Source organism: Lathamus discolor, chromosome 2, assembly GCF_037157495.1.
Source record: "Lathamus discolor isolate bLatDis1 chromosome 2, bLatDis1.hap1, whole genome shotgun sequence".
Lineage (NCBI taxonomy): Eukaryota > Metazoa > Chordata > Aves > Psittaciformes > Psittacidae > Lathamus > Lathamus discolor.
The window spans coordinates 72,112,002-72,138,300 of record NC_088885.1 but is presented as its reverse complement, the minus strand read 5'-3'; the positions used below and the strand labels follow the sequence as shown (position 1 = coordinate 72,138,300).

The window sequence follows — 26,299 nt, the reverse complement described above, 5'->3', positions numbered from 1 at the left end:
AAGCAGCTTGGCTGGCAAGCCTGAGAAGGAGGTAATGGCTAACAAGGGATGAAGATGAGCAGCTAGAGCTAGTGAGTCATTTGCCAGCATAGCTGGAATCTGGAAAGGATAAATGACCACAGCCTGAAGTTTCTTTAGAGCCAGAGTAGCTTTTCCTGCTTATTACATTGGTGAGCAGAGATTAGAGAAATCTCTGTCATTCATTAGAGCTGTATCACACCTGCTGGCCTGCACATCAAAATATAATGATGAATTTTTTCTTTGACGTGGAGTATACATGAAGTAACTTCTCAAATATATATTGCAGTGGAGCCCTATCTGCTCTCTCACCTATGGTCCCACTAATATCTGTCAATGTAGTGAAAATTTTCAAACCTGTACCTCAGCATAGACAAAAGGAGCATCAAATTGGAAGCAAACGTGGCCATGTTTAATGGCTTGAACTGAGGCTGGGCCACACCTGTACATACCTACAGGGAGAAGAGAGAAAAAGTGAGGGATCAATTAAAAACATGTCAAAATGTTATATTTTCTCAAAGAAAAAGAATTCTTGGGGCTTGGAGAACTCTTTTACTAGTTTACAGGAACTGCTGACCAAGAAGTGAAAAGTTTTGTTTCTGTTACCAGTCCTCTAAACAACACAGACTCAAGTCTGAAACGACCCAATGGTTCCATACCTTAATGGCACTGTAAAGTTAACTGTAAGTCTCAAGTACTTGAAACGCAGATACAGCTGGTTTTGATGTAAGTAGATAATTTTGGGAGGGCTCAGTTATACCACAGAATGAGGAAGGCCTCAGTGCAATTTTGCTAAGAATGTCTTTAAAGAACTGGAAAATTAAGGACTAGGAAGAAATAACAGTGGCTTTTCACTTTTTCTCTCCTGCCTGCTCAGGAAGCTTAGTAAGGACTGCAGACATAAAATGAAGGAGAATTAATTTGATCCGTCTCTTGTATTGGTTCTCTAAAATTTTAGAAGGCATCTTTGGCAACAGAACTACATCTCTTCTATAGCAAGCAGGGCCTTTCTCATGAAGGATTTTGTGCATATGAATCATGAGCCATGTTATAATAAAAACAAATCTAATATTTTAGACCTCAGATAAGAAGGTCCTGAGTACAGGTGAATGTGGTTATCTGGTGCAAGAAGTTGTCATTGGCCATATGGTGCCACCGGTTCAGCTGTCATCAGCTCATTGTATGCCACAAATAACTCAAATGTTGGAAAGACAGCTAAAGAGGAATTCAAGCAGTATTACCATCACTGGTTTCCTGGGGTGTCCCATCAACAACCTGCCATCCTCCAAAACCAACAGGAAGATCAGGTCTGGTCATCCAAGCTTCATTCCAGCAATGATAGTTCCTTAGACAAGAGGTGAGACTGGAAGATTAAATTCTTGGGAAGAAGCATACAGACCAAACCAAAACTGTTCATTTATGTCCTGCCACTGCTTCAATAATGACCTTTGCTGATTAAGGGATAAAAAATCTGACTCTTTTTAGAGAACAGATTTTTAGGTTAAAGAGTTAGGTACTCGCCTGTTAAAACCTGAAGGCCATAATCTTTCATTGTAGTTTCTTGACTGCAAGTTGAAGAAGCCTTTTGATTCTTCTAATGTGTACTGAATGCTAATGTCTCAGAAAACTTGGCGGTGCTTGGAGATTGTTGGGATGTATGAAGATCTACACAAACTACAACCTTTCCAACCAGACGCTTCCACTTCAGTCTGCCTGCAAAAGCAAGCTTTGAATTTCCTCCTAGCCATTCTGAAGCTCTGGTGCCTCTTCTGAAGAGATTTCAGGATCAAATCCATAATGTACAGTGTATAGATTTTTTTTTTATGGCTCAAGGCAAACATGCTTAACTGGTTTCCATCTTGGTTGAGAAAAAAGATCTTATAAAGCTTTACAAGACTATCCTCATTGTGGATTCCTTATAAGGTTTTTCCAGCATGTCATGCCAATGAGGGAGGTCAGATCTCCTAGACCATACAGCTTTCCAAAAACACACTTACAATCACTGTGAGCCAAGTTTTGCCTTTAGGGCCCAGAACAGTATGCTGAAAGGTGAATTTCTGAGAGTCATTAATCTTGGCATTGATGGTTGAAATGCCCTCACTTGGCAACATGCTTAGGAAAAGAAAAGCTAAAGACCCCAAAAATCCACTACAGCACCATCTGTCTGCCCAGAATGTTTCAAAGATGAGTAGAAAAGAAAGATCTTGTAACTTCCTGCAGTGCTACTGGTGCTCAACTGAGATGCTCAACTGAGAGCACAAACAAGAAGTAAAACTAGGAAGAGGGTCTTGCAGTACAGACAAAACAGCGCTTGAACGCTATTACTGCAAAAAATGAAAAGGAGGGAGTAGAGAAAGGGGCAATTTTGCTTCAAATTATACATATCCTACAGCAGATATGAATAAAATTACATCTGTATAGCTCCTGATACAGCCCCTAAAACATGCAATGATATTAGCAACCAAAATGGGGATTGTTAAACTCCGATGATTTCATTAATAATAGGTAAAAACCAGCCATGGAGCGGAGTCGTAAGGATCTGAGGCTTGTCTAACAAGACATTTCAAAGTGGAAATGAAAGCTTGGATCAGGGTAAAACTTGTCATTTAGGAGAGTTAATGAAGCAGTACTACAGAAAAAGAAATTATTCAAGGAAAATGACGCACTCAGAGAATTTTTGATGCTGCTGAGAGCAGTCAATGCTGAATCATGCTCACAGAGCTTTGCTGAGGGCTACCAGAGAATGGGGACACACTTTGTGGTAGGTGGGGTTTTGAAAACTGTTATGCCAGCATGTGAGAGAGACAATCCCTGCCCTGAATCCTTCACTGGTTCACTTTGAATCGAAGTCAGATGTGTTACTGGCTTTGTGTTCTGTGAAAGAAGAACCTGAAGAGCAGGCAGGAGGGAAGGACAATAAAACCAAGGGGGGGATAACAGTGTGGAAAATGGCAGCTCTGCTTAAATACTGTAATTAGGTAATGCTTTTTTTTATATATATATTCATCCTAAGGGGCAGGACATTTCTTAATGGTTTCTATCGATGTAGTGCTGGGCGCAAGAGGACAGAAATTTCTTTAGGTCTGCTGCTATGCAAATAACAAATACATGTAAGGATATTGAATGCAGACAGAGAGATGTTGCTTCTAAACCACGTGAGTATTAAGGAAAGGAGGATGAAGGGAACATTTTCCTCTCCAGAATGTAGCAGAAACTTCTCTCTGGTATAAGTGAGCGCAGATGAGGAGCTGGCTCTGCAGCCATAATTTGTTAAACTGATTCTGTAGTTCTTGTATTCTACAGCGAGCCTGAGACATTAAAGAAAACAAGAATGGCTATACAGATCAATATGGTGACCATTAAATATTTACAGAGATAGTTACGAATAGACTAAACAAAGAGATGGGGAAATTAATAAAAGATGACCAGGTGGGTTTTATGCCTGGAAGACAATTTAAGAAGGGTACTTAGTATTGCTTATGAGACAAGCACATGCTGGAAACAGCTGCTGCCCTTTAATTAGCTAATAAACTCAAGCATTGGAGTTGAGAGAGGCACTGATAACATTATTGAGAAATCAGAGAAAAGTGAGCTGAAGGCGAATGGGAGAGCAGAGATCTCAGAACGGCTTTCTGCACAGGCCTGGACGTAGATGGACCACCATGGGGCTGGGTGACTTCGAGTACGTTTCTGCTGCGGTACTGATGTTGGTCTTCTTGGACCTCACAGTAGGAGTGAGTCTTGATTTCCATCCAAGAGAAATATTCTTTAAGTGTCTTTATATCATCATTAGGAAAGACAAGGAGAACAAAGTAAGAGGCAATACTGATGGGCTCAAATCCGGCCAGGTTTATAAAAATAACTCTTTGTTATAAAAATAACAAAGTCTGTGTAATTTTGTATATATGTTTTGTTGTCATTGTTTCCTATCCTGAGGGAAAAGATGATCTTTAATAAAAATTAATAAATGTCAGATAACATTCAGAGGGAGCCCCACATGCAGAGATTGATTGGACTAAAAATCCTGGCTCCAAGTATCCCTGAAGTCTGAGAGTATTTAAAACCTGAAGACAGATCAGCTCCAGCAATACAAAGCAATCAAAATGATATATAATAAAGAAAAAGAGCTCTGCTTCCAGTTTTCAGGAGATTATAAATAAAAGCAAGAAATACATTTAAAAAATCATTATAAACACCTTGAGCTTGTCCTCTTAAAAAAATAACAGAAAAGAAATAAAAGACACATTAAAAATAAAATCAAGGTTAAGACACAAGCCATTTAAAGCTGGCATATAGGCTATCATGGAGTGTTACAGAGTAATGAAGAGAAAGGACACAGAGGAGAAATGAAAAGAGGTATGTAATAAGTCATGCCCAAAGGGTTATGTGCACCATGTACTAATAAATGCACCAGAAGGATAAAAGGATGAACAAGGCAGTTCAAAAAGTAATCAAGCCAAGTAAAAGCAAATGCAGGATGGGAGATGAAATGCTAGAGTGAAGTTGCATATGGATTTCAGTAGAGCAAGGATGATTTTGGATGATCTTCCCCTGTCCCAAAAGAATGGAAAAAAACAGATTGAATTAAGAAGTCTTGGAAAACAGCTGGGAAGAGGTATGGAAGTAAAACGAAATGTCAAAAGTGGGTGAGAGATGTTTCATAGATCAAGTTAGAAGGAAAGAAGGGATGAGATAGATAGTGAAATGTCTGAAGCGTGGCAATAGTCCATTACGGAGTGTGTATGGGCTGAGCAGTGAGACTGCCAGTCACTGGGTTTTGTTTCACATCATTTATAGGCAGAGAGGTTTATGAAGAGTGACTGCTCCTTTACAGCTCTGTGATCCATAGAAGGACCAGCAAGCACCATGAGTGGTTCTGAGGTCCTGCTGTCACATAGACCAGATGCAGCTTAGCAAACTGGGAATCCCCAAGGACCCTAACAGAAGGGAACAAGGCAAATAGCAGGATTACAACCCTGGGCTTCAAGAGAGTAGGCTTTGACCTGTTTAAGGTCCTGCTTGGAAGAATCCCATGGGAGGCACTTCTGGATAGAAGATGGGTCCAGGACAGCTAGTTATTTTTCCAGGGTCACCTCCTCCAAGCTTAAGAATGGTCCATTCTTATGTGCATTAAATCAAACAAAAGTGGCACTAAGCCTGCATGGTGAACAAGGTGGTCTTAATTAAACTCAAACATTAAAAAAGAGTGCACGAGAGGTGAAGCTAGGGACAGGTGACCAGCAGGAATATAGACACTGTCTGAGCATGGAGGGACAGGTTTAGGAAAGCCAAACCCCAAATCAAATGAAGTACATCAAAGGATGTGGAAAGCAGTAAGAAAGGCAAGCACATCAGTATCAAAAGGAAGACTATGGAAAATGTGGATCTACTGCTGAATGAGGCAGGGGACCTGGTGATGAGAGACTAAGAAAAGGCCAAAGTATTCAATGTCTTCTTTGCCTTGGTTTTTGCTGCTAGGATTTGCCCTCAGGAACAGCCCCTGAGACCAGCGTGGAAGTTTGGAGTAATGAAAAATTAACACCTGTAGCAGAGGAACAAGACTATTTAAGTAAACTGGACACACAGAAGTCCAATGAGATGGTCCCAAAAGTGCTGAGGGAGCTGGTCAATGCCACTGTAAGACTGCTCATATCTATCTATCTATGAAAGGTCATGGTGACTGGGGGAGTTTCCTGGAGACTGGAAGAAAGCAAATACCCTGCCTTTCTTCAAGAAAGAGAAGAAGGAGTGTCCAGGAAAATACAGACTCAGTAGCCTCACCTTGATCCCTGGGAAGGTTATAGAGCAATTTCCTCCGTGAAACATTTCCAAACATATTAAGGGCAAGGTGATTGGCAGTAGTCAGCATGAATTTACAAGGGACCAGCTGTGCCTGACCAGCCTGATAGCCTTTCTTGATGAAATGAATTACTGAGAGGACAGGGGGAGACAAGGCATGGGGATTGGTTTCTCTTTTGACTTCAGCACCATCTCCCACAATGTCCTCATAGACAAATCACTGAATTATAGACTAGCTAAGTGGACAGCATGGCATATTGAAAACTGGCTGAACTGCTGGGATCAGAGGGTTGTGATCAGTGGTGTTAACTTTAGCTGGAACCTAGTCACTAGTTGTGTATCTCAGGAGTCAATACTGAGTCTAATGCTGTTTAACGTCTCTATTAATGACCTGGATGTGAGACTTACTACACTCTTAACAAGTTTGCTACATAGAAAACTGGAAGGAGTAGATGAGACACCAGAGACTGTACACAAGGAGAGGCTAAGAAAGCTGGGACTGTTCAGCCTGCAAATGGGAAGGCTGATCAGGATTTTATCCATGTGCTTAAATGCTTGGTTAGGGAGTTGGGGAGGGGAGAAGTCAGAGCCAGGCTCTTCTCAGTGGCACCCAGTGACAGGACAATAAGCAAAGGGCACAAACTGAAACACAGAAAATCCTGTCTGAACATCGGGAAACACTTTTTTACTGTGAGAATGGTTGAGCACCTGCACAAGTTTCCCAGAAAGGAGCACTCACAACCTCCCTGGGCAACCCATTCCAGTGCCTCACCACCCTAACTGGAAAGAATTTCCTCCTTCTATCCAATCTAAACTTCCCCTGTTTAAGTTTTAACCCGTTACCCCTTGTCCTGTCACTACAGTCCCTGACGAACAGTCCTGAACCTAACTGTTTTCCTTAGAGGTAATGGATTATGGAAATCACATAAAAGAGGTTACAGCATCAGGTTCAGTCATTTTCACCACCACAGAGTGGGTTACAATTTTAATATAAAGACTTCCAGATATTAAGTTATTAATGAAACATGCTGATGAGTAGCTATGCTGATAAGTTGAAATCATTGACACAAATCAGGTATATGAACACTGAATACAACAAATATCTCCTGAACATAGCAATATAGAGGTCACATTCACTGCTGCACTCTGAGGAGGAGAGGCTTGAGGCCCAATAGCCCACACATAATTTCTACGGAACAGAGCATATAATCAATATATGCTACACTTCTACCGTCAGACAGGAGACAGTAAGAATTTGAGGAGCAAGTTAGAGAACTGTCTTCTCCAAAAAAATACGCAGACTCCATTTATTGTCCCTAGAGATTTTCCTTTTTATAAATCTGGCAGTAGCATTTCAATAACTTGTATGATACCTTGGCTTGTTTCTTTTTCAGCTGAACTGTATTTATTTTGGGAAGTACCTATTTGCGGGAGTGACTGCATGTACACTGTGTAAAACTAGTCTACAAATACAGGAGCTGGGCAGAAGCAGAACTAGAAGGGCATTTTTCCATAGATACTGTGGTATTACCACAAGCCTGGCTCCAGACCCATGGAAGCGCGCATCCTACTCCTTTCAATTTTTAGAAGTGGCCTGGCCCTAAGGAGCACAAACCCATTCCAGCTCTTCTGTGTGCTTAAAAGTGCACTGTATGGTAACATTAGTAGTGGGATCCCCTAGGGTTCGTCTCTTTACATGACAAGCACTTCATATTAGTCTACTCACAATCCCTTCGTTCTGTTTTACAGAAGCTAGCTATGTTATTTAATGCACAGAGAAATAAACCAACCACAGGCATAGTTGTCATGATTTTTACAGCTTATACAGTTGACACATTGAAGGCATTTGTCAGGGGAACTCACCAGACAGAGTCTTTTGTCAGTTTGGTGTCCAGTTTCCCTTCATCATCCAGAAAGAAGTCCAACTGTAAATTGGCATTGTTATCATGGGCAGAACTATAGTTGGTAATGAGTCTTGCAGGTATCCCCAGGCACCTCAGAACTGTGGCAAAGAGAGAAGTGTGATGAGAAGGACGATATGAAGATTGTGCTTACGGCTGAGAGGATGAGAGGAGAGAAACTATTAATAACAAGAATAAAATGGGAAAACTTTATCAAATCAACCCAAATATTTCTTGCTATCTGTCTTCATATAGAATATGTTAAATATTTATTTGGTCCCAAAATTATGAACATTCAAGATACGTAATGGTGCAATGATTATAACCTAAGCAGCTGATTATCACTAGTTTTAGAACAGCCTTGTACAGTGACTACACTGTAGCTTTCCAGGGCAAATCTGGGTGCAATGGGTCAACTGCATGACCAAATGTGATACAAAGAAAAATAATTTTGTGTTTTTAAGAAATGGAAAATGTATTATGTCTCCTAGTAACAGTAACCCAGAAGAATCATGAAACTGCACTAAAGAGAAAACTAATAGAAAGCATAAAATTTTGGTTAATTTAGAGTTTTCCTGTTTCACATCTGCTGTCAGAAGGGGTCTGGAGAACACAAAGAATAAAGCATAAAATTATTTCTAATAAGGTACAAAGATGCAATATTTGCAAGTGAAATGTCAGAGTTAGTTTGAACAAAACAGATTCTATTGCTTGCTAAGTAACAGTATTTTGGAGTCAATAGTCCCTTCTCATAAAGGATCTTAAAAGGAGGATTAAAAAAGAACCCCCCTCCTAAACCTCAGAGCATCACAATGCAGCACTGGTGACACTTCCACCCATTTGACAAGTGGTAAATTTGGGAAACATGGAAATGCTACAGCTATGTCTGAAGTGCAGTACTGCATCATTAGGCATCTGTGTTTGTGGTGCACCCTGGCTGATAAACAGGCATGGAGCATGGCCCCAGGGGGGACTGGGGCTGCAGAATGACACAACAGCTCAGCTTCTCCAGATGAAATGTTTTGTTTCTCTGCCAAAAAAAAGTTCTTGTTTTCCAATTTAGGAGCCAACATGGTTCTGCAGAAAACAGAGAGGAGGTGGGTTGTTTTTTTTTTGAACAGGAGAATATTTTTACTGAAAATCCTATTTAAAAATAGTTCTGATACTGCAATGTTGAACAGCCCTTGCTCCTGCTGCTGGATTTTGTATATTCATTAGTGTCACTACTGTGACTCCCAATAAAGTGTAACGCTACCCATTCATTTCAAGTTCCTGGATGACAAATTACCTGGGTGCATCCAATACCATATGTACCTATTGATTAAACTTAATTCAAGTGCCCTCCCAGGCTTGCAGCACACAAGCCATCAGGGCTCATTGAAAATAATTTGTCTGACAATTTCAAGATTAATGACCATTTTTCAGAATGTTTTAGCATTTTTAATAGATGACTATCCAGAGTGTACAATATTGTAACCTTGGAAAGCTGGACTGGTCACAATGATAAAACATTGGCAGCTAAGGAAGACTCACAATCAGCTCAAATTAACTCTGTGAGTTGCACATGGCTTTTTGGACATTTACTGTCCTCTCTATGCAGCGGTCAGCAGCTGGACATGTCGATGGCTACCTATCAGATCAACCACTGGACAACATTTTCATTTTATAATGCTCAACAGACTTTATATTTCAGCAATCTCTGCAGCAGTCCAAAGTGCCATGTCTCTGACTTGACCAACTTAGACAGCAAACTGAATCTAGTTTTTCCCTGAATAAATATGTCCCTCCATTTAATACAGTAGGCTCCAGGTTTCTGCTGCATTGCTCCAGTTTCACAGTGGCCTGCAGGCAAAATACTTTGTAGTGATGATTCAGGACCAGTGCAGAAGGAAGGAGAGAGAACTGGTATATGTGTCTGTCTGTGATCTAGAAAAATCCTGACGAGGCAATGGGCAGAGAACAAAAGAGGACTGTGAAAGCCACTGCAAGGAACTGCATCCATAGGAAATGTTTGCAAGAGCCTTTTCGAACCCATTGCATTGTGCAGAGGCTCAGAAGCGTCATGTACAGACTGTGCAACCTCAGGTAGTAAAGGAAATAGACAACTCTCAGATTCTTTGGATGATGATTGCTTGTTATCCCATTGCATCTGGAATAAAATGAACCATTTCATGTGTCAAAGTATGGAGCACCTGCCAGCACCTCTCCAAACAAAAACAGGAGCCTCTCCAGATATATGAAAGAGAACCTGGACATATGCAAAGCATTTGACACTGTCCCACATGACATCCTTGTCTCTAAACTGAAGAGACATGGATTGACAGATGGGTCACCTGGAGAAATTGGCTGGATGGTTGCAATGAGTTGCAGCCAACAGCTTGGTGTCCAAGTGGAGACCGGTGAAAAATGGAGTTCCTCAGGAGTCAGTACTGGAACTGGCACTGTTTAACACCTTTGTCAGTGGCATGGGCAGTGGGATTGAGTGTGCCCTCAGCAAGTTTGCCAATGACACAAAGCTTTGTGGGCAGGTCAACTCACTGTGGGGAAGGGATGCTAGCCAGAGGGACCTTGGCAGGCTGGAGAGGTGGGACAATGACAACTACATGAAGTTCAACAAGGCCAATTGCAAGTTCCTGCACGTGGGTTGGGACAATCCCAAGCACAAACACAGGATGGATGGAGAATGGATTGAGAGCAACCCTGAGGAGAAAGGCCTGGGGGTACTGGTTAATGAGAAACTCAGCCTTTCCTATGAAGACAGGCAGAGAGAGTTGGGGTTGTTCAGCCTGGAGAAAAGAAGGCTCTGCAGAGACCTTAAAGCAGACTTCCAGTACCTAAAGGGGGCCTATAAGAAAGCTGGAGAGGGACTTTTTGCAAGGGCATGTAGGGATAGGACAACGGAAAATGGCTTTAAACTGAAAGAGGGGAGATTTAGATTATACATAAGGAAGAAGTTCTTCACTATGAGGGTGGTGAGGCACAGCCAGTGCCACAGGTTGCCCAGAGAAGATGCGATTGCCCCATCCCCTGGCAGTGCTCAAGGTCAGTTGGATGGGGTTTTGAGCAACCTGGTTTAGTGGGAGATGTCCCTGCCCATGGCAGGGGGGTTGGAACTAGATGATATTTAAAGTGCCTTCCAACCCAAACCACTCTATGACTCTCTGAGAAGCACAAAAACCTGAAACTACATCCCCTACAGCATCTATGAGAAGCATGTGCTAGCAGAAGGCTAGATGGACAGAAGGCAGCTTTATTTCTGAGGTCCTTGCTGTTTTGAATAGCTCTTGCACTACCTCAGGTAACCAAAATGAGCTATGAAATTCAATTATCCATACTGTAGGAAAATTATATACAAAATGAAACATACATGTACAGAACAAGCAAAAATCAAGTGAAAATCCAGAGATGTCCAGGGTTGCCTAAGGGTGAAGAACTAGTCTTGTAACTTGTCCTTAATTATTCCATTTCCATGTTTGCTGCAGAAGGTGAGTGACTAATATTCTTCACTTTTGATGGAAGTATAATATAAAGAGAAGTATAATGCCATTCCTTGAGACAGCAGTATGTGACAGTATTGAGGCATATGAAAAGGGGAAAAGGTTCACAGAGAGTTTTTCTGTAATTCTCTTTTCAGAGCTTAAATAGAAGGACCAAATCTTAGACCTTCAGCTGTGTCTGAAAAGTGCTTGATGTAAAGTAGGCTCCAAGCGTGCAGAAACACACATTGTATTCCCTTGGTCCTAAGCTGATCTGGTCCCTCCCAGGTTGATACTTAAATGCATATGTTGATGGTGCTTATAAGGAAGATCAGCTGGGCTTAAGAAAGACACTTTAAATATCTGTTCAGCTTCTTCCGTGGGCCAGCACTGTAAGCATAGGAGCTGCTTGATTGGATCTACACTGGCACTTGACATAAGCACTGCTTTCAAAGTCTGGTTCCTATTATCTGTATAACACACACATTTTACACTCTCAGAGTTTTCCTTGACTACTAATATGCTTGCAGTATGTTCAAGTGTATTAGTAAATGATGCTGTTAGAAAGTGCTAGACAGTAAAAAATGGGACTAATCCAACACTGCTTTTCCTACTGGGTATTACAACCTGCAACACCCCATCTGCTGCAACGTTGGAACTCTAGTTTGAGCAAGTGTGGTTCGACTTGATCTTGTAGTGCTAGACAATTCATAAACCAGGCCATCATTTTCCATATTGTTCTGGCTCACAAACTCCATAGAAAAAGTTAACAGTGGCCAGTAGAGAGGTGCTGCTAGAGCACATGTCAGTTTTGCTGGGAACAACCATCAGTAGGTGATGTTTGGCCTTTTTGAAGCAGAAACACTATATCCCTTATTGGGTAATATTTTAATGTTGCAGATCTAGATAAATAGCCCCCTGTTCACCTCAGATTTCCTAACTAACTTTCTCTCTCCCAAACTTACCCTTGTGAGTCACTGAACACATTTTACAGAACCAATAGTTAACAGATTTGTGTGGAAGAGCAGCCAAACTGAAGGAGATGCCAAAGGTTTATTTAAAACCATCTATTTTAGCCATATATTTTTTAAGTATTTCTGCTATTGACTCCTGAACATCACAGAGCCAGGAAGTATTTTAGTTAGTTTAACCAAAAAGCTCTCTCTGTTATGCAAGAATCACATAACAGTGTGGAGTTTTTCTCACTGATACCTACATGTGTTGAAGACACCAGCAAAGACCCAGCACTGGCCGTACCGCACAGGTTGCTTAGAACTGTAGTACTCCAAGAGAATATCCACACTTCCTGTCCAGGCTGAAGGTGCGACACCATAAGTGTATGCATTGTCCCAGGATCCAGCAATCACACCATTATCATCCCTGGAGTTGATCTAAGGACAAAGGAAACAACCATTAGGGATGTCAGAGACTGAATATAAAAGAGCTCTTTAACTCAGCAGACAAAGATAGAATGGGAGAGACTGAATATAGACAATTTTAGGCTAAAAGTAAGGTAGAAATGTTTAATTATGAAGGTATGAGATGAAGAAAGCAATCTTGCTAAGGGCCATGGATTCTCCATCACTGAACAATTTTGAAAGAAGGTCAGACACTTAAAAAAATGGTGAAATTAAACAACCACACTGAGTATTCGTGTTGCCAGTTTAGTAAGTTTGATTAACATTAAACATGCTTACGGCCATGCATTTTTAATAAACATGATCGGTTATACATGGATAAGCAAGCCTCAGAAATATTAAGCTGGAAGCTTTCCTAACATTGTCTGTTTTTCTGTCCACATAAGCCCAGAGATTTTAATAAAATCATTCCTGATTTACAGCAGATCAAGAGGAGAATCAGTCCACTGTTATTTTTAGAGCAGAAACTAATTTCTTTGGTCCAGCACATATGAAAACAAGAAGGAATTTGCTGTGTAAGTTTCCCCCTGGTAAGATTATACAGAGCAAAGAGTTTTGCTGACTAATGGCTATACTGATAGGCATTAACGAGCAATATATCTCCTAGCTGCAATTTGAACTAAACCAGTTGAGGCTGTGCAAAAATCTCATTCGCTCTGTACCTTTTAATTATGCTAATGTGGAACAGCTACACACCAGCCAAATAAATCACAATTCTCATTTAAAAGCTTTTGGCTGGATTAACTACTGTTTTATAATTAGAAAATCGACTTCCTGTGAACCCTAGGACTGAATAAAGATAAGTATTCAGAGTCATAACCCAAGGGTTAAGGGGATGTGCCCATCTCACTGTTGCGGGAAACATGCCAAGAAAAGAGACACTTCAAGGGCAGGGCAGCATACTGATCTTCAGGCTCTCCTCTGGCTGTAAAGAGAGGAAGAAGGGGGTGACTCTACCCACTCTGTAATGTCAGAATGCCTCAGGAGGATTCCAGTGTGGGGGCACCTCCTCAGATGAGCTCGGCGCCAGCACATTTCAACTTGAGGAAGAGTGAGGGCAAGGACAACAGCTGGGACTCCAACACCTCTTGGCCACTTCCTACTGAGGTCCAGATTTCAGGTGGCCAAAACTCCCACTCAGCTATGGCCTAATCCTGCAGATTAGACCTGCAGTCCATTGAATCCTGAATTTCCAATGGTGAACACTCCACCTCCTTAAAATATTTGAGTGGCTTAATACCTAAGTAATATTCAAGCCTTCTTTGGCTTCATAAATTCTGCGCTATTCTGCCCTTAGGGATTCCATGCTCCCTGTACGAGCGACTCCTTACATCTACTAGCCCAGGAATGAGGGAACCACATTAAATTCTTACTTCTATCTGAAGGTCTGAAGCCGTATTTCTAATGTCTGAGGTGAAAAAGCTAACCAAAAGGCTAAAAGAGAAGTGGGGGTGTTTACAATACTTCTTGCTGAAGCTATTCTTTTTCACATGTTGCTATGCAAGATTCAGCATGTGGCATTGAGAGGCTGGAGATCCCATTTCAATGTCATCTAAGACAAAGAGCTCATTCTCTTAAAGCCTGGGCAAATGCTGTAACAAGTGGGTTAAAGCATTATCTCAGCCAGGATGATAGTCAGCTCCTGCAGCCATGTTTTGCGGACACACATACAGCTGTGGGTGTTTAGTGGCTGCTTTGGGAGAACACCTAATGACACTAGCTTGATGATTAGAGTATTATTCCGGGCAGAGGAAGTCCTCAGTTTAGACCTCTAGAAGGCAGAGTCAAGGACTCAGCCTCTTCCTTCCACATGCTGGATGAGTCTTCCACCTTGAACATAAGGGATGGGGCTGCTCTTGCACCCACATGACTCCTGGTGCCTAGTAGCTGGGAAAAGTGGAGATATGGAAAGTCTTCTCCTTACTCTTTGCTTCTGGTTATTTCAGGAACTTCCATTTGAAGTGTTGTAAGTTTTGTGTACCCCATGTTTAAGAGGACAACTCTCACAGTGTTTTCATCTGGGGTCAAGGTAGCACACTTAAAAGTTCTCAGCTTAACTAGGCCACTTGGGGCTCAAAAGTCAGACACGGTAATGGTTGCAGTGTCTTAAGACCACATGGAAGTTAGTGATAGAGTCCACTTAAAGTACCTCAGCTCCCCATCCCAAATTCCACCCATGCCTCCTTGCTGTCCATGGCAGAGTTTTCTCAGTTATCTCAGGTAATTGAAAATGAGCACAGTGTCAGAAGAAATGCTATCATGCCTGAAGTGCAATGCCTAGAAGTAGCTTTCCTGCCAATGAGGTACAATTATTAGGAAAAATGACATGAACCAACATAAGAATTTCACCTTTAGTAGAGTAAAATAACAAGCCAGGCCCTAGAGGTCAGAATAGACAATTGATCTGGCACCTGTTGGAGTAAGCACATCAGGGCATGAGGGCCAGACAGTTCAATCAGCCTGGCTTTGATTTCTAGTATGAGGCATCCCTGCCTGTGGCAAGGGGGTTGGAACTAAATGATCTTAAGGTCCTTTCCAACCCTAACTATTCTATGATTCTATGATTTACAAGTAATTTCTGACACGTATTAGGCATCCATTACATACCACTGCTGAAGCAACACGGCAGATTTTGATTGGGTTTCCGCGCCCAGAGAGCTCCAGTTCTGCCTTGTCCATCAGGAACAGGCAAGCATCCAGAATGTTTTCTTCAAACTAGATAAAAGAAAATAAAAAGGGAAACAGCAGGGAAAATTGAATCACTTTTTGTTCTGGAAAGCAAAGACAAAGTTATATTTTACTGTTGTCATACTAGCTCATCAGCTTAGTCAAGTCAAAGTTCTGTGGTTAAAAATACAAGCTTTCTTCTAGAATAATCACCCATGTACGGCAGAAAAAAAGGTGAGAGGCTGTGAGGGAAAAGAGACTGTAATTTTCAATTCAATCTGAGTCCGGTTTCCAGAAGGTTGAAATGACAACACAGCCTTTCTGACAGAACATAAAATTTTAAGTGCTAACAAGTATATAATAGGAAGATATTATAATAATAACTACAAGAAGCTGGTCTGCTCTTGAAGGACTTCATGTCCTTCACAGATTCTAGACCTGTTAATTTCAGGACTTCTCAGACACAGACAGTGCAAAGCTGGGAAGCTGAACAATAAGTAGCTTGCCAAAGATAATTCGAAGACACATTTTTAAATTAATTTTTAAATCTCTTTAAAACTAACAACCAAACACTGATTATATAGATTAATCCTGGACTACGAAACGTAGACATGAAAAAACCCAAGTAACCTAAAGTAGTCTTCTTCAAAAATAGAATGAAAAGGTACATTTTCTTCGATCCAGCATGAACAAGCACAAGAATGAATTGAGGGCAGAGGTGCCTAAATAGACCAGAAACCATTTGTCACAGAACTTGCCCTGCAGTGTATTTCATTTTCCTGAGGAGAAACTGCATAGCAAAGGAAAATACCTCTCCCCTAGAAAATGGTAGGACACAGGGAAATGCACATTAACGAAACAAATATCTTCTAGATACACAACCTCATATTAGCATTCAAGACAGTGACAGAAACTTCAGAGTTCATCCCCTTGCCGTGTTAGGTTTTACGTTCTGTGGTTGCATCCTTAAAGATATGATTCCCTCTAACAGGATTTTTGCTCTCATGTTGCTACTAGAACTGCATTGATTTCGCAGCTGTCTCCAGATGGGCTTAGGGCTCCTTGGCAGATGAGGGAGATCTTAAGGTTTGCCTCCTGAAGAAAGTGAGCAAAAACATAGACCAAGCTGCTGCTTTAGCTGCCTTGAGAAAGGCAAATGAGAAGATATCTGAGGTGCTGGAAAAGAAGCCCAAAAGAGTCGAGACTGATGCTGATGCTGCGTGGAAGATGGGTGGGATGGGGTTGACATCGCAGGCAGCAGCAGAGCTCTGGCATAAATCAAGAAAACAGAGGCACCACAATGTTTTACCACTCTCAGATATTTCCTGGCCAAGGAAAGTCCCTTTTTATGCCTCTGTCTCAAGCTTGCCTGGCTTTCATTGCTCAGGTTAACACCTCCATATGGATCCTTCTCAGCAAACAAAGCAACACACCCCTCTTATCATCACCCGCACATGCACTGAATTACTTTCTCTGGAGTGGATGTTCACTAGTGAGTAACACCTTATAGTCTGAGCAAAACTGTATTAATGGTGTCTGGGCAAATAGGGAAAGAGAGATCAGTGTTTCCCACGGACCTACTCCTAATATTGTATCATCCCTGAGAAGCTGTATAATTGCACAGTAGACTCTCCAGTCTTCTCCAGTGGTATGTGATGTAAATAATCTTGGGCGGACAGATGCTGTGGAGACGCTCTTTGCCATTATCCTCATAGCAGATAATGTAAACTCTGAACCCTCAGAGCAATCCTTCTTGCTTCAAGTTCACTTCTCTTCTGGTCTGGCCCAATGATTTATCACTTTCATTAGGATCAAAATCTGCTTTCTGCACTTCAAGTCATCAGCAGTGCCTAAGACCTCAGTTAAATTAATAAGAAGTTTACCCTGCAAATTAAATCTTTCTCATCTACAGTTTATGAGACACTGTCAATCTTGCCAGCATTTACAGAAAGAATAAAAGAGAAAAGAAATTGCTATCAGGGTTGTTGCCTTCCACCTTAGCATTTACAAAATGACATGAATGCTTGTGAAATAACTGGATTAACAGCAGAAGAGATAGGAAAAGCTGTAAAGTCTAGCTGCCTTACACTGTTGCAGTAGGATGCAGAGTAGCCTTAACTCTAAATCCAGTTTTGCTCTTCTTCACTATCCAGGGATTTGAAAATATTAAATCAAACTAAATCAGTTTCCTGCTTTCATTCTTGGCTTGAAAATGCTGTCTAGAGAGAAGTGGAATGGGAACACAGCACTTGTGAGGCTGAACACTTCTGAAATGTCAGAGGAACTAGAGCAGCAGTAGGTAGCCAGGACAAGTGAGTGAACTTGGGCCAGGTGCAGGCACTGTCTGCTCAACACAAGTTGAAATAGAAATAAACCAAATCCGGGACCAAGGAACTTTGTCAAAGCCACCTGGGAAAGACTGCAGATGAAAAACAAGGCATGAGAAAGCACATAGGCAAAGGGGTTCTGTTTGCACACGGACATGCATTGTATCACAGAGCAATGTGTTTAGTTGGGCTGGCCTTCAGTGGGCATCCTCTTTCAGGCTCAACTGTTTCTAATAGATGACATTCCATTGAAATCAAAGTAAAAAGGGCTGTTTGCACTGGTTGAGTTGGGGCTGTATTTCTCACAGTCAGTTGCAGGCATATGTGATCTCCTACTGATTATGGTCTGATCTGACCAAATGCACATGTCATGGAATTACGTTCGCGCAGTGGGCTGCAAAGCTAATGCAGCTGAACATGTGGACATGAGACGACTCATGATGGCAACAAGAATTCTGTGACCACCTGCCTAATTTTATTTTTCTCACCAAAAACCCCAGTATTAAATGAACAATATAGCACCCAGCTTCTGACATTTCACAGCTAGAGAATTTCTATGTGCCTAGATTTCTTCCAAAGCAAAGTTTCCCCTGAATTCCCTGTGGGCTTTTCTGAGTGACTGACTACACTTTCTTAGAAGAAAAGAATCACAGTCATGTTACAAGGAACACCTCCATCCTCATTCATTAGAGCCGTGTTTCAATTGCTCTGTTGTTTTTATTCCTTGGTCTGTATTTCTTGCCTTTCCTCCTCTCATGTTGATGCTGCTCATTAAATACAGCAGCTGTGAGAATAATCTCCCACTAGTAACCCAGTTTTGAACTGTATGTTCTTTTTTAATTTACAACCTGACTTAAAGCTTCCAGCTGTCACTGGTCAAAGCAATTTTTTAGCCTGAGAATATTACCATGGCCAAGTCTATCTGTAGTTTGTATATGACCCAATACCTTTCCTCTCTATGACTGTATGTGGCCTTATGCTTTTACCTACACTGTCATAAAGGGTTATATATCATAAATATGAAGTGCATACTTGTGTGCTATATCCATAATATAGGCCATGCTGCCAGTATTTTTACTTGCTCACAGTAATGCTCCAATTCTTAACATTCAGGATTGCTGAAAATGAGGGAGATGCCTGGTTTTAATGCTTCAAAGTTTTCAGGGTAGGCTCAGGAATATCACATCATGCGTCTCACTAAGAGTGACGAAACAGTACTTCTGCATTGCTTTGCAGTTTGAGATGTCTGTTACACCCATACAAAATGACTGATTCCATTAAAGCTCTTTGCTTGGCCCCCTTAGATGCATCTGCTACAGTTTTCACATCGGCAAGTGACAGCTAAGAGTGCACTACGGCACAGTGTGGAAGTCAGGTCCCCCAACTTCAGATAACATAGGAATGAAAGTACATGACAGAGGGCTATGGAACAGCCCTAACCTCACAGACAGAGCTACCTCCTAGCAAAACCAAATAAATAATGCAGTTTCTCAGCGGAGGTTGGTGTTTGTGTCAGGAAGGTGCCAGATTTTCAGAATATAAGCACTTCAGGCCAAGCCAGTATAGGCCGTAAATTTAGCATCTCAGGACATAAATCCAGCAGTTGGTTTAAGCTGCACTTTCCACCTCCAGACACTCATTCCCCTCCTTTCCCCTTACATCTGTCACAGAGTGAATCCCAAATCCAGGAACAGAGCAAGCCCGAAAAATAACCCAAGGAAAAGAGAGAAAAAACAAACAACACAACAACAAAAACCCCAAACCAAACCAAAACCCCAAAACCAGAAATCAAGAAGATGCTTATTCAGCTAGATCAGATCTCCAGTCCGATTCACCCCGCGGCTGCGCAAGCACTTGCAGGGGGAAGGAAGGGCCAGGAGGGGGCATTTTTGGTCAACTTAAATGCACACCAGCTTTGGCCTCAGGATCTGGCTTCCCATCTCCTATATCAGAGGCACCAGCAGCTTATGGAATTCCTCTCCATCGACACCTAATTTAAGGGTTATTTTTATCTCAGTCCGGATAACAGTCAGACCCCACAAACAACGGCACTGACACAACCAAAGGAATGGTGCAAAGGCAGGAACTCCCTAAGGCAGTGCTGCTGCAGGAAAAAAAGATGAAATTGTACCCTTAAATAAGGAAACAAGAGAGATGTGAGTTCAAAGAGCTCTCCAGGGCAAGCACACTGGCAATCCATTTAGTTCGAGCTCTGAGATTGTCGAAGGACCCTTCTGCAAGGCTGTGCCAGGGAGGTGCCATGAAAACTGAATGGATCTGTCACTAAAGCATTAAGGAAATACTTCAATACTTTCTTCATTGTGCTGTTGTGAAAATCCAGGAGGTGAAGATGAGCAGAGTTTACCATATACAAGTGACAGCTAGAGTGAGTTTTGCTTGTTTTGATTCTGCACATTAATGCCTTTTGCCATTCTCACACAACAACTTAACTCTTTCATCCCATAGGGATTTTCAGGCTGGTTAGTGCTTTCAAACAGATTGAGGTAAAACAGTGAAGGAGTAAGTCTGATGTTATTGAAGGCACACCAATACTGCACAGCAGCCTGATAAGGAGTGTTTCCCTAGGCTGTAAGAGGTCACTGGAGACTGATGTTGTCAAGTCCAGGCAGCAAAGGAAGAGGTTTTCCTGCTTGGTTATTGTAGTGAGGAAATTTAAAACTCTGGGATTAAATCACAGTTTGTCATATGAACAAGCTGATCCCCAAGGAGACCAGAATTATTTCTGCCAAACTGCTAACGAGAGTCAAAAAGCAGTACAACTTATTGCTAAAAATCAATCAATCAATAATCAATCAATCAATCAGTCAATCTATCAATCTTTCTGCTCTTTTGCCAAATCATTTTGATCCTGAAGCAGGAACAACTTAGCAGCAGAAATATTACTGCATTGTGGAAATCTCAGCTAATGATTATAACTTTGAACAGGCACTCTCTTAGTATCTGAAATATGCTCCTAAACCAAGATCTTTAAATATTAGCTCTTACAACACTGCTTTTCTGGATTAGGCATATACCCACTTCATACAGTTTTAAAATTATGCCCCTTGCTTTTCTGAAGCAGTGACCAATAATGCACTCTGGAGCCCACAGTCGCGACCACAGTCTGGAGACAATTAAACTCACTTGCTGTCCTACTGGGAGCAGCCAGGGAAGGTCTAAATAGCTCACCTGACCGTAACTCCAGCTTCTTAATTTTATGTCGTTGATGTTTCCATGGAAAACAATACCAACATCATTCAGGACATATTCTTCCCTTTCCTTCTCATCATCCAGGTACACGGCATCCTCTGCATCAGTTCACCAAAAAGAAATATTAACACAGTTGCTTAGTTTTCATATAGGACAAATAAAACAGGATACAATACAGTCAGCTTTGATAAAAAGCACCCCTCTTGCATCAAACAAAGCGTTACTTGCTTCAACAGAGTACAAGAATAAGGAGGTAGTGACCCAGTCAGGAATATGATACGCAACTTAAAAGCATGTAAAATGCAAAAATGCTGACAACTGCCTGCCTGCTTTCTCAGGGTCTGTAAAGTAAAATTAAAATGTCACATCTTATCAGGAATTTTATGATTACTGTGTACCACTAATTTAAAAGTTGGAGCACCATGACGCAATTCTGCATCCACACAAACAGATCAAAGAACAATTTCAAACCTATTAATGTTAATGGAAAACAGCTCAAGTCAAGAGATCTAAAGAAAAATCTGTAGTGCGTTAAAAAAAAAATGGAATACAGTTTATATAATGTATTAGCAGAAGGGCTTGATTACTTTTTCTGTACATAAGTTATTGACTGGAGTATCCCTCCCCCATGTAGCTCAACTGACCAGCTAATATGGGGAGAAATTCAAGTGTCTACATGAAAACTGCAAGAACTTAGAAGAGATCTTTATCAAAACATATACAAAGGGTATATCCTAGATTGGTCTAGAACGTATGCATGGGCCCTCACCCTGCAAGCATGATTTGCAGAAGTAAATAACCCGCTATTAGCATTCATAAATAACCCCGAAGGACATGAAACATTCAGACATTCACAGGTATGAAGCAGGTTGTGATTCTGTGATGCTAGAATAGTTGAGGATTTTGTTACTGTACCAATCATTGTATTTTGAGACTAAGAGATACAGCTTAACAATTAATATTATGGGAATTAATTAATTTGAGGAAATCAGTAATGTGGTACCAGGTAGGAAATTACAGGGAAGTAATAACCTCTGGTAGTTTAATACAGGCAAACTACCACTCACTACTGTAGATTTCTTCAGCATCCCACTACAAATTACTAGAGGATCATTTAACTTTCAAAAGCCTATTGATTTGTTGTATTTTGTTGAAATGTGAATCAGATTTGTACTTCCTCTTGAATCTCATCCTCACAAGCTTTTTCATTTGCCCATAAAACTGCAATTTGGCTGAAAAAAAAGCTAAAATCTGAGCCCTCTGAAAAAATCAATGGCAGAACTTACACTGGCTTCAGCTATATGAAGGGTTTTGCCAGTCTACACACCTGATCCTGCTGGGAGTTCTGTTTTCTCTGAAGATATATATACAGGAGGGATTATGAAGAGATACGTAACATAATGACTTCCACATTAATCTGCAACGAATGATACAGAAGCAGATGCTAGATACAAGACACCTTCATTGCATTTGAGGAGATCAGTGCTTCCTATTATGCTTTTGACAGGGCTGTTGTACAGCCTCTGCCAATCCCTTCCAAATCCAAGCAAACAGAGAAGCAGCAGGTTTTGTTGGGTTTTCCCTAAGGCGGGAATGTCTGAGACCCCCTTTTGCATTTGGTGGAGTGTTAGCATTTTAACAGGCCTCTAAGGGCTGGGGCATCAAGAAGTTTCCATATAGGCTTGTCATTACCCCTGACCTAGTGAACCTTTACCCAAGGACAAAGTGGAAGGTCATGGGTTTATTATATTTAAAGGGTATTAGGTGAAAGAAAGCATTAGAACTTGACAGTGAATCAAAAAGCTGCAGTCATTTATGCCAGCAATGACTTTAATACTTACGCAACTGTATTATTTTTTTAAGGGCCAGCTCCCAGCTCTGAACAAGTTGTGCATAACATCCCACTAAAAACATTGCAGATGTTACAGATCATCTAGGCTCCATTTCATCAGGCTGAGTCTGCTGATTTGCTGACTGAACAATTATGTGCATTCTCTCAGTGAGCTTTGAATTTTCTTAAGGCACATCCACACAAATGGTGCAGAGAATCCATTTAAAGAAAGAGAACTCACACCTTCCTCTGTACAGTTCTGCATTCAGTGGAGTGTGTGCATATGCCTTCTTGACAGCTGTTGTTTTCTTTCAGGGATTAAAAATATCAATATTGATCTGGTTGGTATCAACTGAGATGCTTATGTTATTTTGAGACTGCCTGATCTTTGCTAAATCAGATGAAAATTGATTAACTTCTCTGTCAATTATTTTAAAATATTTGTGTTTTTTGATAAAGTAAAAAGTGCTTGTGTGTTTCCCAGAGAAGCCAGCTGCTTTGATTTTTGACAGCTTTCACTACCCTTGAGACTGTTTAGAAGAAAATACGAGGCATCTGTGACTACTTTGATGCTAAGCGTGCTCTACATAGTACAGCTCCTAATTATTTTGTGCAAGTGGAGGCTCACATCTGACAAACGGAAGAATTCCATGGAAATGTGCTGGGTTTGTTTGTTCTTCTTCTCTAGCAGTTTAAGGGTTTTTTTTACTCACTTCTTTCATCCTTGGAAATTACTAAGACGCTAGCAATGCTACAAAGAAGCAAATTAGCCTCTGTGCTTCTCTGAAGATGGATAAGGTGAAAATACACTTCACGCGAAGACAGTACTGCAGGCGAGGAATCCCACTGAACACAGGCTCAAGGCTGAGGAATGCAGAAGAGCCCTTTCCATTTGGGAAAGTGAATAAGCATGAGAGGACTCTGGCCACTATGGGGGGACCCCATTCCCACTACAGCAACTGCCTGGAGCTGGGAATTCTATCTTGTAGTGCAGACAGTGACTGCTGGGCACAGCAGCACCACAGATGGGTGGAGGTGGCAGTCTTGCCCTGAGTACCCAGCCTCTGTTCAACACACTCCCATGGGAATCCAGGCATGCAAGAGTGGGCCTCAGTGGAAGAGGACAGCACCGTGGCGAGCACAAAGCTTCAAGAGCTAAATATGATTATCTACAAAACCTACTCCACCCCCAGGCCCAAGATCAGTATGCTGCCTTGCAGCTGCTAGTGCTTGCCTGTATTAATATAGCATCAGGATGAAGCTCTGTGCGCATTTTGCCCACCTGGAATCTATGATGCAAGAGATCAAATTTAGGATTTAGCTATAAGTGCAAGAAAATGCTTTTGGGCCAAATTTGGATGACTGGTAGCACTTAAGAGGAGTCCAAGGTTAACCACATGTTACTAATTCTCAAACTCTATTAGAACATTTAAGCAGAAGAAACGTGTAACTGACTCAATCAAGTTGCAATATACTCAATTGCTTAAATATAATACACTTTGCAGGAAGCTTGGGTGAATGAAATGCACACCTCAGCCCTGAGAGTCTGCAGCTTGCTCAGATGCACTATGAATCTTCACCTGTGGGAGGGTGAGAGCCACACAAGTCAATGCAAGGTCTTGTCCTGATAAGCATTATGCTCCCCAGCAGAAAGTTGCTGGGAGTTAGCACCTCCTTGAAAAGAGCTTACAAGTATCCAGATCAAAGGAGCCCTTCTCTGCTTTCATGCAGTCCGATACTGCTAAGAATTAAGCTAAACTCCTGGAAGTTATCCTTAACTACTTTCCATTTGTATCGTGTTTCCGAACTGAAGAGGGCTCTGCATGCCCAAAAGCAAACCTGATTTTCCCAAATATGTCAGCTGGCTGAAGAAAGAATGCTGCCTCTCCTCACAGGCTTTACTTTGCTCACTAAGCAATGCATATTCCACCTGAGTATGTGAAATCTCAATCCATTAGCTTGCTGAATTCCCACATGTTTGGGCTGGTGCATGTCATTTGGCAGAATCAAGCCCTGCATCTGCATCTTTAAACTATTCTTGGGGGTCACCCTTAAATGTAGCTAAGGGGATTAAAACATAAGAAAGCATCTGATGATTTTGGAAGCGAAGTACTCTGTAGCTTGACTGGTATTCAAACTTGTTCTGAAACCGCAGGAAAAACCCCACATCCCTGGCTGGGAAGATGTGTCAACACTGAACTACAGTGAGAAAAGGAGCAACAAGAAAGGGCACAAATGCCTCTGTCTTAAAGAAAAGCTCATACTGACACATTGATGTTTCTCCAAAATGATGAGTCGGAAAGCTGAGCTAGACACTGACAGAGCCTGTACTCTGTTGCTTGCTGTAACAATCCCCAATCCCCATTCATTCCTGGCATCAGCCTTCTCTCTTTTTAATGGGGCTTTTCACTCAGACTTTTCTGCTTAGCTATTAACCCAGCAAACAAGTCATGAGATTTTCAAACTATTGTTTTCTCTGCACTTTAACTGCCTGAGTTGTTATACCCTTTTGTCATTACACTGAACAATCTTTTCCAGCCAGGGGATAAAGCAAGGAAAGGCAGTCACTGGTTTTCTAACACAAGGGGAAAAGGCAGATACAGGTGTCAATTAGCTCAAACTACCTAGGAGACAAAGTAGGGGCAAGAAATGAGAATAAATCCAAATAAAACATGCAGAAAATGAAATCTGTAATAGTCAACAAGGGACAGGACCTGGAACCATCGAAGTACCTGAATATGTAAGCAAGTGATGAAAATGTGGTCCCCCAGGGGTGACGCCGAGTTGCCTCTCCTGGGTCTGGGGGCAATGAATGGCTGCTGCTGGTGGAGGAAACTGCTGCATGTCTTGCTCCCTATAGGTTGCTCATGCCATGGTTTTAATCTTGTTCACTTTCAGCCCCATTCAGCTCTGGTGTGAGGAGGGAGGGCGGGCATAGGAGAGCATAGTGTCCAGCCACGAACTGAAGTGGATCAGTCAGCACACAGGGCTGATGGTAAAAGGGGTGTGTAGAAGGGATTGATTTTTCCCTTCCCATCCCCTGACTAGCACCTCTGATCAGCTTGTGTGGTCCCGGTCATACCACGTGGGGTAGCCAAGCCCCCCATATCACATTTTTAATCCACATTAAGGCTGCATGCCACCCTAGCTTATTGCATGCTAGTAATGAGGCAATTTAAGAAGCTTTTTTCTTTGGAGTTTATCCCTTTACAAGTAGACGCTGTGCCACTGCAGAGTCACCATGCTGGCTAACAAACTGGCTGTTAGGACACCCAGAACTAACACCAAGGGATGCTCTACCCTGGGGTGAAGAATTACACCTCCCTAGCTGGAGCTGAGAGGCTGGCAATGCCTTCAAAAATCTTCAGTTTTGTCTGCTCACAGTAGGTCATAACTTCGGCAATGCTTCCTCTCTTTTTGTTACACACTCTCCCACCTCTTCCAGGACAAACTCTTAGTATGCTGCTGTAAGGTACATACCTCTGCACTTTCAGAAGTATTTCATGGTGTCATGGGCCTTGGGCCCTGCCCTTCCCTCCTGTTCCCACTTAACTAACTCCGCTTTATGCAGCATTAACATATATGTTCTTAAATAATGCATAAGCTAATCATTGCTTATATTCCCTTGGACCAAGGGCAAGTAATGAATTCA

General features: G+C 41.6%; 1 protein-coding gene across 2 annotated transcripts in view; it reads right to left on the bottom strand.

Annotated features, from left to right (window-relative positions):
- Positions 1-26,299, bottom strand: part of F13A1 (coagulation factor XIII A chain) — a 59,594-nt gene that overhangs the window by 13,310 nt on the left and 19,985 nt on the right. For both annotated transcript variants that reach the window (XM_065667405.1, XM_065667406.1), the window contains exons 5-10: positions 20,796-20,914; positions 15,220-15,327; positions 12,411-12,585; positions 7,681-7,819; positions 1,260-1,363; positions 382-470 (exon numbers count right to left, since the gene is read on the bottom strand). In XM_065667405.1, coding sequence (XP_065523477.1) covers positions 382-470; positions 1,260-1,363; positions 7,681-7,819; positions 12,411-12,585; positions 15,220-15,327; positions 20,796-20,914 — 734 coding nt within the window. The remainder of the gene's footprint in view (positions 1-381; positions 471-1,259; positions 1,364-7,680; positions 7,820-12,410; positions 12,586-15,219; positions 15,328-20,795; positions 20,915-26,299) is intronic.